General features: G+C 34.3%; 1 protein-coding gene across 1 annotated transcript in view; it reads right to left on the bottom strand.

Annotated features, from left to right (window-relative positions):
* The window catches only part of LOC125034200 (arrestin domain-containing protein 3-like), a 15,038-nt gene that overhangs the window by 1,055 nt on the left and 1,483 nt on the right, over positions 1 to 12,500 (bottom strand). The window contains exons 2-6 of the mRNA XM_047625898.1: positions 6,596 to 6,697; positions 5,532 to 5,743; positions 5,029 to 5,211; positions 3,210 to 3,389; positions 1 to 2,329 (exon numbers count right to left, since the gene is read on the bottom strand). The exon at positions 1 to 2,329 is cut by the window's left edge and continues 1,055 nt beyond it. Coding sequence (XP_047481854.1) covers positions 2,093 to 2,329; positions 3,210 to 3,389; positions 5,029 to 5,211; positions 5,532 to 5,743; positions 6,596 to 6,697 — 914 coding nt within the window. The 3' untranslated portion in view covers positions 1 to 2,092. The remainder of the gene's footprint in view (positions 2,330 to 3,209; positions 3,390 to 5,028; positions 5,212 to 5,531; positions 5,744 to 6,595; positions 6,698 to 12,500) is intronic.

Genomic DNA, 12,500 nt, shown 5'->3' with positions numbered 1-12,500 from the left:
AGATAAAAGAGACACCACCTACTGAGATATAAACATTTATATGACAGTATCAGCTAAACTCAGCATATTTGTCTTTACCTAGACATTGTACATTTAACATAATATATATTAGGACTGTAAAACAGACCCAATCGGTAATATGAAATGATTTATATTTATATGGCTAAATAAATAGTGAAGGAAAGATGGAATGAATGAAATACATTGAAGAAAAGATGTAATAGGAAATGTTATGAATGAAACGTATATCTCTCGGTAAATCCTACACCACCATGATAGATCATAAAATAGGATTCTACACACTGGTCATGAGATTAAACGAAATTGTGTCTCAAACATCATACATTGATGCTGCTGTGAAACACGATACTTAAATTGTGCAGTCTGACAGGTGATGCACTTTGAGTCAGTGCATCACTCTGGTAAGACCCCAGCACTTGTTTGTGACAATATGCTTCACTCACGTCATGCATACGTGCACTCTGGGATGTGTTGGTGCAACTGCAGTGTTATGGTGCTCTGAGGGCATTCATGAGTTGTGTGGTGCACTTAAATGTAGTCGTGCGATGGTGCAGTGCTTCATTGGGAGAAATGCCATGATGAGGTCCTCTTACAGAGGAACCTCATGCAAAGATATGGTAGGAACAGGCTTGTCACATGTATATCTACCCAAAAAACTACAAATGCATCACATGTATGTATAACTGATTGCATGGGTGTTCTGTGTTATGGAGAATGATCATATTGTGGGTTATCTTGTACGTGAAGCTACGGTGGATTTAATGCTCTCAGTTGCCTAAGACTCAATTGTCTGACATTCATCTCTCTTGGAGCAAAGGGAGCAACCTTTATCTTTGAATGTGCAATAACAGAGTGGAACCCTGTGCAACCCTGTACACTTGAGAGAAAACAGTGATTAGAGAAAATTAATAAGTTACATATAAAACTGAAAATTAGTTGTACTAAGTAATTGTACACAGATGTAGCTACATAACACAAACCTGAAAAGACAAAAATAGTGGAGAGAGAGAGAGAGAGAGAGAGAGAGAGAGAGAGAGAGAGAGAGAGAGAGAGAGAGAGAGAGAGAGAGAGAGAGAGAGAGAGAGAGAGAGAGAGAGAGAGAAAGAGAGAGAAATAATAATCTGGTGATCATACAACAGGGAACTCACAGAGTTAGAAGAGCCCTCCCAATTCCCTCTGATTTCCAGATGCATCTCGGGAAGTATTGTTAAACAAAGAAAAAAAAAAAAGAGAACAAGGCAATACAATGAGAAAGAAAGAAAGAATCAAATGAAAACTTGAGGGACAAAAAAATACAACTGAGGTGCTCCTAATTCCTGTGCTAAGAACAACTATTTTACCTCAAGAATACATTCAGCCATGCAGTAAAAAAGTCTGGATTGCATCCATCATTTCTTGATCCCCACTCATGCTATCACTCATTCATGCTTAGTAAAAGAAGCACATTGGAAATGATACAAATATATCTATACAATAAAAAAGAGCAAAATATCAGTATTTGTACTGTACATTTTTTTTCTTTTACTATGTGCTAGTTTCTGGAGTGTTAAACAACCAGACATTAACAATTAGGTGTTTTCTTGCCTTTAAGTAAATCATGTGTTACATCATCAGTCATCCATTATAAGTATAGGATATTTGCCTTGAGGTTCTACTCCATTCCCAGACCCTTTCTCCTTCACTTCCCTTCAAATATATCTCCCCTTATCAATCTCTCCCCATTTATCCCCTTTTCTTTACTCTTTCCCCTAACTTATCCCATTCCTTCTCTCTTCCTTGCCTTTCACTTCCTTCCCCTTCCCTTCTTGTAGTTTCTCCTTCCCTATCCCTCCCGTGCTTCCCCTTTTCTTCGTTATTCTTTCCCCAACATTTTCTTTCTCGTCACTTTCCTTTTTTTTCTCTCCTCCCCCCTTCCCCTTCCCTTCCTTCTTCTCCTCCCCCCCTCCCAGATCCCTCCCGCTACCAATCTTAAGAAAATACAGGGGGTGATGAAAATGATGTCCACGATGCGCGGGAGAGCACAAACTCACATAAACGGCAAGTACGAACAATGGATGATATATGGATAATGCTATATGGCAGTGGGGCTGGTGTCCGAGGTGGCTGTTGGCTGCTGTGTGATCACGGGCTTGAGCTCCTGCGAGATGGGCTCTGTGCTGTTGTACAGGGGTGGGGCAGAGGGCTTTGGGGCACTGGGGCTGGGCACTAGGCCTTCTAAGGCCATGGTGACCTTGCCCACTGGGTTGGCCCCCACGATGATGGTCTCCTTCACAATCGCATCTGAGCAGAATCCCATGGAAAAGGTGATCTGTAAAAACAGAATAGGTGTAATGTTTTATCTATGTTGTTTCTGATGTGTATTATAAACAATCTATACATTATCAATATTTAAGAATGTAATTAACTTTGTAAAATATATCTGATAATACATAATAGATTTTCAAATGTTTCTAAAATATTACTTTATATTATATAGCAATACTTTCTTATGCAATATATCACTGGAAAGATTACACACTATTAAACATTTATCAAAATGTGAATTACTATTTTAGGAATGTGATATTCATTAGCATTAATAACTTTTTGACATTTCTCATAATGAATATATATATATATATATATATATATATATATATATATATATATATGTGTGTATGTATGTGTATGTGTGTGTGTGTGTGTGTGTGTGTGTGTGTGTGTGTGTGTGTGTGTGTGTGTGTGTGTGTGTGTGTGTGTGTGTGTGTGTGTGTGTGTGTGTGTATATGTGTCTTTATGTATGTGTGTGTATATATATTCATATATATATATATATATATATATATATATATATATATATATATATATATATATATATGACTGGGAAAATATTCATATATCTATCTATCTATATATAATATATATATATATATATATATATATAATATATATATATTATATATTATACATGTAAATATATAAATATATATATAAATATATATAAATATAGATATATAGATAGATAGCTAGATACATAGATAGATATAGATATAGATATAGATATATAGATATATAGATATTATATATATCATATATATTATATTATATTATATATATTATATTTTATATATATATATATATATATATATATATATATATATATAAGACAAGAAGAATAAGAATAGCAATAACAAGCAGAAGAATTTCACCTCTACTTCATATTTTGCCTGCATGATGTTACAGTACTGCAGACAAGCTGCCTGTTCAGGGATGCGTAGAGGAACAGAGAGCCAAACATCAGTGTTCCCGGCTAATATCCCAGGTCGTCCGAGCCGCTGTATCGTTTCCGTTTCCTTGTGTGAAGTTTCTTGCACTATATACCTGATTGTCTGTTAGGGGGGCACAATAAAAGGAGGATAAGCATTTTCATAACATGGATGATATTCACCTTTTTCACTAACATAGAATACAAGATATTTTCTATTACCTAGAAATGACCAGCCACTTCCCACCAGTAACTAACAACTCTAGAGATTTATAAACTACTTGTTTAAACCCAAAATAAATTAAATAAACTAAAATATTGTGAAAGGTTTAAAATACAATGCATAAAAGCACACTATATGTCAAAACTGTGACAGAAAAATATCACTAATGTGAAAATGTTTACTAGAAAAGTAGAAAAAGAGTTTTATGCACAGCCTATTGACATTTAATGGAAAAAGTTCAAGAGATAAAAGATGATGTTCAAATAACCCAACGGCAAGTCTGTATCTGTACAGTGGAACTCATACTAGCCTCAAAACAGATACAGAGAAAAATACAAAGCTGTAATCAAGAGTCAGATACAAGCTTCTTAGAAGAGCTATTTTTGACTTGAACAGTATACCAAGGAAATGGCTACAGATGAGCAAAAAATAATAACTGAACAACTCTGAAGCGATCAAGGATTTTAATAACCAGAAAAGTGCATTAAGTACAAGTGAAGGAAAATGTCATTTTAAAAGAATTGCTAGAAGATTTTAAGACTCAAATGTTTAAGTGATATTATGATGCTCAAATTTGAATTTTGTTGAAAGAAAACAGGATATAAAAGAAACAAAAAACAAAGAGAAAAATTACCACAGGCAAATGTATGAAAATAAGCAAGAAACTACAAGAAATTAACAATGACAAGAAGACAAGGAGAGAACAACATATAAAGCAGAAATGTCAGGCAGTTAACAAAAATAAAACTAACATAACTAAGGGTAATACCACATATTAACAATACTCAATAAGAGCTCTCACAAAACACTTCACTGACTTGAATGAAGACCATAAAAAAAAAAATTAATATAAACAAATTTGAGGTAATACAGAAAGATGTAAGTGATTTACATTAGAAAAGATTTAGCAGAAAAATACATATACCATAACAGAATACTCAAATAACAACAACACTGTGGGAATACTAAAGGTACTGACCAGGGACACACAAGAACGAATGTTATTAGATATAGAAAATCTACCTTAACAGTAGCTTTATTCAGCAAAGCTTTAAATATCATTAAAAACTGTCAGCAGAATATAAAGGACTTCTACCTTAATCAATTTCTCAAAATTCCAACTAATAAACTATTCTGGACCTCGAATTCACCTGCACGGAGGACGTAAATAAAATATCCCCAAGTTCACTCCTTGTTGACTAAGCACTTATGGAGTTATCTATGTATAAACACAATTAACCCCCTGGATCCACTCTAGCGCATGCCTACAGCCGTACCGTTATGACGAGTTGTTTTTTCATGACGGCTAGAAGTGTGCCTGGCAGTAAGAGATTTGTGATCACTGCACGCTTCCCACACTCTGATATATATTTAAAGATTTTTCTTTTCTATAGCAACATGCCATTTCCAGTCAGTCTAAGGTCTGGTATTCTTTCGATTTTCAGTCAGTCATGGGTCTACTTGATAATAAAATTAAATCCAATAATATTAAAAAATCAACATGAAGGGAAAGAGAATTTGAACAATTACAATAACTAACCTGAATGAGCTTAATGACAGAGTTCTCTATATGCCATCCTGCGCGATTAGTCACTTCCCCGGTAAGCAGGATGTATTCCCCGGGGATGTAGCCGGTCTTCTCGGCCGACAGGGCTATGTTAACAGGGCCTTGTTCACAGCAGCAACAGCACACACTCTCTTCCTTGACGAACCTCAGTGGCAACTGTAGATGGCAGGATAAGAATTAGGAGAGAATGGTGAGAAAGTGTGAGGAGGTATGGATGGTTGAAAGGATGAATGGATGGATGGATGGATGGATGGATGGATGGATGGATGAACAGGATGATGGGATGGGTGAGGGGAGGATAAGATGGTTGAAAGGTGGTATGGGAGTAAGGAGCACAGAGAGAGAAAAAAAAAAACATTCATAAATTTCTATCTACAAAGACATTCTAACAAATGCCTGATCATGCAAGCCTTTAATAGCTGACACTATAAGACAAAGAATCATTTGTATATTCACAACAACAGTCCCTCCCTTACTGATGCATCCTCGTCTTGTATGAGGTCGTATCTGCTATCCACCTTGAAATCCTTCTGCGTGGTCACATTCTCCCCCCAAGGGATCTCTGCCATGGCCTCCACCATGTAGCGGATGTGGCCGTACTCACTCTCATAACTGCTGGGCACATTCTGGGGCACCTTGAACCGGAAGGGGAACATGTGTGTGCCCGGCTGGAGGTTTTCGCCCTGACCTGTTTGATAAAGGGGTGGAGCGTGTGTGCATTCTCAGTGTATAGTAAAATGGAATTAGACTACACTATTTTCTTATCAGTTTTTTTTTTTTTTTTTTTTTAATTTTTTAGAAGAAACGGTGAGTTAAATGTTATAAATATACCTGATACTTGGTAATAAACCAATAAAGTTCTATTGTCAGCCTAAAGCACAAGACTGAAAAATTAATGCCTAAAACTGCTTATAATTTGGGTGATACGTTTATATCATTCTTCAGCCTTACATCTAACCTCATATTCTGTTTTAAAAATTGCCTAAACTTTATTATCAATCATTCTTTAATTATTACACTCCTAATAATGTTTTTCATCATTATTACTATTATCACCATTATTATTACTATTTTTACTATTATCAATATTATCATCAATATTATTATTACATCTTTTACCATTATCATTATAAATATTACAGTTATTATCATTATTATTATTATCATTAATATCATTGTTATCATCAATGATATCCTTTTCATGATCATTACCATTATCCTAATGATCATCATTATCAATTCTATCAAATGACAAAAGTTATTTTACTGTACATGCAAAACCTCTGAACACTCCTTTAGAGTGTTCAGAGGTTGTTGTTACTATTCACCTTTTCATTCCAAAGCTCGTTTTTAAGTAAGAGTAGGAGGAGGAGGAGATAATGACAATACAGAAGGAAAAAAAAAAAGAAAAGAAAAAAAGAAAGTGAAAAAGAAAGAAATCATAAAAGTAGACAAACATGAAGAAGAATGAAAAAAGAAGAAGAAAATTTTTTTAACAAATAAAGAAAAAGTCTCACTTCACATGCTTTCGTTCACTTACTGCTGCCGCACCACACAGTCACAGTTTCCTGCATGTATGACTCCTCATTCATGCTGCCCAAGAAGTTCACCTTGCAAAAGCCTCGTGCTTTCACCAAGACGGCTGAAAGAAAGGAAAGAAAGTACAGCTGTAACTGAGTCTGCGATGTGGAGGGAAATCGAACCTATGTCTGAGATTCGCATTGGTAGACTGGGAGCAAGATATGAGAGGAGAGGAAAGAAATAAAAAATACAAATGGACTTGGGAGGTTGAAGGGAGTCGAAATATGTCTGAGATGACTGGGAGGAAAAAGGAAAGAGAGTAGAACTGTAACTGAGACGGCTATGTGGAGGGAAATTGAATGCATGTCTGAGATTAGCCCTTGTAGACTGGGAGCGAGATCTGGGAGGAGAGCAAAGAATTAAAAAATACAAATGGACTTGGGAGGTTAAAGGGAGTCGGAAATACGTCTGAGATGAGGACTGGGAGGAGAAAGGAAAGAGAGTAAAACCGTAACTGAGACTGCAATGTGGAGGGAAGTCGAACTTCTGTCTGAAATTAACCCCTGAGGACAAGGATTGGGATCTGGCATGAGAAAGAAATCATAATTAAAAATGGACTTTTGAAGGAAACCAGAATTTTTTCTGTGAAGAGGAATGGGAAAATTGGGAATTTGAATAAAGGGAAGTTTGGATTCAAACAGAAAGATGGGTAAATGCGAAAGATTAGTATGCAGGAAAGAAATAATATTCATAATTTGGATGAGGGAAAGAAGTTACAGATACAAGAAGGGAATGTTGAATGTTGAAATGTTGAAGCACTGGGTCATTTAGGAGTAGGAAGAAGATTAAGTTTGCAATTAGAACTGGGGATGACGGAGCAAAATTAAAATTATGCGTGGGATTGTGACGCGGGAGGAAATATGAATTATGACAGCAATTGGGAGCGGGTGATTGCATTTATGTATAAAATTAGGTCTGGGATTAGCATAAGGCAGAAGGGAAAGAAATTATAATTACATTTAGCATTATAACCAAGATGACGCAAAGGAATTAGAAACAGAAGTATAATTGATCAATTCTATCACAGTGAACTAATGCTGACACGACAATGAGTGCAAAAGAAATTATAAAAATGTTAAAGAAAATAGTTAATGCAAATTTGCTATGGAAACAGCATGGAAATTAATGCAAATTGGCTATGGAAACAGCATGGAAATTAATGCAAATTTGCTATGGAAACAGCATGGAAATTAATGTAAATTTGCTATGGAAACAGCATGGAAATTAATGCAAATTTGCTATGGAAACAGCATGGAAATTAATGCAAATTTGCTGTGGAAACAGCATGAAAATTAATGCAAATTTGCTATGGAAACAGCATGGAAATTAATGCAAATTTGCTATGGAAACAGCATGGAAATTAATGTAAATTTGCTATGGAAACAGCATGGAAATTAATGCAAATTTGCTGTGGAAACAGCATGGAAATTAATGCAAATTTGCTATGGAAACAGCATAGAAATTAATGCAAATTTGCTGTCGAAAAAGCATGGAAATTAATGCAAATTTGCTATGGAAACAGCATGGAAATTAATGCAAATTTGCTATGGAAACAGCATGGAAATTAATGTAAATTTGCTATGGAAACAGCATGGAAATTAATGCAAATTTGCTGTGGAAACAGCATGGAAATTAATGCAAATTTGCTATGGAAACAGCATGGAAATTTATGGCAAATTTGCTATGGAAACAGCATGGAAATTAATGCAAATTTGCTATGGAAACAGCATGGAAATTAATGCAAATTTGCTATGGAAACAGCATGGAAATTAATGCAAATTTGCTGTGGAAACAGCATGAAAATTAATGCAAATTTGCTATGGAAACAGCATGGAAATTAATGCAAATTTGCTATGGAAACAGCATGGAAATTAATGCAAATTTGCTATGGAAACAGCATGGAAATTAATGCAAATTTGCTATGGAAACAGCATGGAAATTAATGCAAATTTGCTATGGAAACAGCATAGAAATTAATGCAAATTTGCTGTCGAAAAAGCATGGAAATTAATGCAAATTTGCTATGGAAACAGCATGGAAATTAATGCAAATTTGCTGTGGAAACAGCATGAAAATTAATGCAAATTTGCTATGGAAACAGCATGGAAATTAATGTAAATTTGCTATGGAAACAGCATGGAAATTAATGCAAATTTGCTGTGGAAACAGCATGGAAATTAATGCAAATTTGCTATGGAAACAGCATGGAAATTAATGCAAATTTGCTGTGGAAACAGCATGGAAATTAATGCAAATTTGCTGTGGAAACAGCATGGAAATTAATGCAAATTTGCTATGGAAACAGCATGGAAATTAATGCAAATTTGCTATGGAAACAGCATGGAAATTAATGCAAATTTGCTATGGAAACAGCATGGAAATTAATGCAAATTTGCTATGGAAACAGCATGGAAATTAATGCAAATTTGCTATGGAAACAGCATGGAAATTAATACAAATTTGCTATGGAAACAGCATGGAAATTAATACAAATTTGCTATGGAAACAGCATGGAAATTAATGCAAATTTGCTATGGAAACAGCATAGAAATTAATGCAAATTTGCTGTCGAAAAAGCATGGAAATTAATGCAAATTTGCTATGGAAACAGCATGGAAATTAATGCAAATTTGCTATGGAAACAGCATGGAAATTAATGTAAATTTGCTATGGAAACAGCATGGAAATTAATGCAAATTTGCTGTGGAAACAGCATGGAAATTAATGCAAATTTGCTATGGAAACAGCATGGAAATTAATGCAAATTTGCTGTGGAAACAGCATGGAAATTAATGCAAATTTGCTATGGAAACAGCATGGAAATTAATGTAAATTTGCTATGGAAACAGCATGGAAATTAATGCAAATTTGCTGTGGAAACAGCATGAAAATTAATGCAAATTTGCTATGGAAACAGCATGGAAATTAATGCAAATTTGCTATGGAAACAGCATGGAAATTAATGTAAATTTGCTATGGAAACAGCATGGAAATTAATGCAAATTTGCTATGGAAACAGCATGGAAATTAATGCAAATTTGCTATGGAAACAGCATGGAAATTAATACAAATTTGCTATGGAAACAGCATGGAAATTAATGCAAATTTGCTATGGAAACAGCATGGAAATTAATACAAATTTGCTATGGAAACAGCATGGAAATTAATGCAAATTTGCTATGGAAACAGCATGGAAATTAATGCAAATTTGCAGTGGAAACAGCATGGAAATTAATGCAAATTTGCTATGGAAACAGCATGGAAATTAATGCAAATTTGCTATGGAAACAGCATGGAAATTAATGCAAATTTGCTATGGAAACAGCATGGAAATTAATGTAAATTTGCTGTGGAAACAGCATGGAAATTAATGCAAATTTGCTATGGAAACAGCATGAAAATTAATGCAAATTTGCTATGGAAACAGCATGGAAATTAATGCAAATTTGCTGTGGAAACAGCATGGAAATTAATGCAAATTTGCTATGGAAACAGCATGGAAATTAATGCAAATTGGCTATGGAAACAGCATGGAAATTAATGCAAATTTGCTATGGAAACAGCATGGAAATTAATGCAAATTTGCTGTGGAAACAGCATGGAAATTAATGCAAATTTGCTATGGAAACAGCATGGAAATTAATGTAAATTTGCTATGGAAACAGCATGGAAATTTATGGCAAATTTGCTATGGAAACAGCATGGAAATTAATGCAAATTTGCTATGGAAACAGCATGGAAATTAATGCAAATTTGCTTTGGAAACAGCATGGAAATTAATGCAAATTTGCTGTGGAAACAGCATGAAAATTAATGCAAATTTGCTATGGAAACAGCATGGAAATTAATGCAAATTTGCTATGGAAACAGCATGGAAATTAATGTAAATTTGCTATGGAAACAGCATGGAAATTAATGCAAATTTGCTGTGGAAACAGCATGGAAATTAATGCAAATTTGCTATGGAAACAGCATGGAAATTAATGCAAATTTGCTGTGGAAACAGCATGGAAATTAATGCAAATTTGCTATGGAAACAGCATGGAAATTAATGCAAATTTGCTGTGGAAACAGCATGGAAATTAATGCAAATTTGCTATGGAAACAGCATGGAAATTAATGTAAATTTGCTGTGGAAACAGCATGGAAATTAATGCAAATTTGCTATGGAAACAGCATGGAAATTAATGCAAATTTGCTATGGAAACAGCATGGAAATTAATACAAATTTGCTATGGAAACAGCATGGAAATTAATGCAAATTTGCTATGGAAACAGCATGGAAATTAATACAAATTTGCTGTGGAAACAGCATGGAAATTAATGCAAATTTGCTGTGGAAGCAGCATAGAAACTTATATAGATATTTAATAGATAAAAAAAAATCTTCAAATAAACAGATAATACATAATTGAAGAAACTGCGCATACTGGACCCCTGCACAACAACAGCAACAACAACTCAAATCCTACCAAAATAAGACAAAGAAAATGACAAAGACACATACCAATCTTCACTCAGTATCAGAGCCGCCGGACCAAAGACACTAGGACGGACACTTTCAAATCAAATTTGATTGACAAAGACACACAATAAATCAAAGCCACAAAAAAATCAATAAATAATAGAATAAAAAAATCAATCAATCAATCAATAAACAATAATAATAATAAACAAATATAAAATAAAAATAAATAAAAAAGTCTAATAACAAGAGGGAAAAAAAAGACAGAAATCTTCCTCACCAACAAATATCACGACAAATGAAACAGCCGATAGAAAAAGAAAGAAAGAAAGAAAAAAAAAAGAAAAAAAAAAGAAAGAAAGAAAAAAGAAAGAAAGAAAGAAAAAAATAAGAAAGAAAGAAAGAAAGAAAAAACAATACCAAAAATAAAACTCAAATTACAAGGGTAATTATAAGCAAGGCACAACTAAGAACAAATAACTGTTATTTTCCATTTGCGAGTGAAGTAAATAGAATATAAGTTTTCTATATTTCTTCGCTCACTTGTTTGAATATATTATTTGCCTTATAAAAGACAGCTGGTTGAAACTTAACTGTTACCCTACTACATACCTATATTAGGCATAAAGAAACATAGCTACTGAATAAAAGACACAAAATGCCATCTTGAATTAAGAAAGAAAAAGGTGAAATATAAATCAATGAAAAAGGGCAAGTGCAACAAAGACAGAGTGTGTTTTCCTTCTACAGACCTTAACAAATACAAATAGAAAAGGCCAAACACGACAAAGACACAAGACTCTTCACACCTATAACAAAAAACACAACACCTTCCTTCCCTCAGTAAACTCTGGAAGCTTAATAACAAATAAAATGGACAAACATAACAAAGGCATGACACCTTTTTTGTGCCATAATGATCAGTACTCCAAGAAGAAGAAGAACACACACTGAAGGACAAGTGGAAATGGAAATTACAACAGATGACCTCTCAGAATAAAGACATTACCCTATTTCTTCTGCCGAATCTGAAAGGCAGTGCCCTCCAGAGATTCGAAAGTCTTTTTATGCATAGATTTCTTATATATTCACACATACTTAAACATCAGGTATCATGTGAACCAAAAAACCTAAACTTTCCAACCTTCTATTTATTCCCTAGACAAGGGGGCCAAACGACCTAAGGTACCTCGCTTCATTAGACTTCGTGCCAGATTAAAGAAATCAGATTTATAGAAAGTGGGACATTAAGAACTTCGACTGTGAGGGTGTTGTGGAGTGATATGCAACAGACTTTTGTAATTTCCCTATAAATATGAGGCTGTGTTGTCTATTTCTTATGCTCTATGAGACATTGGTATCCATTTCCCTCTATCACTGTACGTCACCCTCAGTAACA

Source organism: Penaeus chinensis, chromosome 17 (assembly GCF_019202785.1).
Source record: "Penaeus chinensis breed Huanghai No. 1 chromosome 17, ASM1920278v2, whole genome shotgun sequence".
In the NCBI taxonomy this organism is placed as follows: Eukaryota; Metazoa; Arthropoda; class Malacostraca; order Decapoda; family Penaeidae; genus Penaeus; species Penaeus chinensis.
This window is presented reverse-complemented; position numbering and strand designations above follow the sequence as displayed.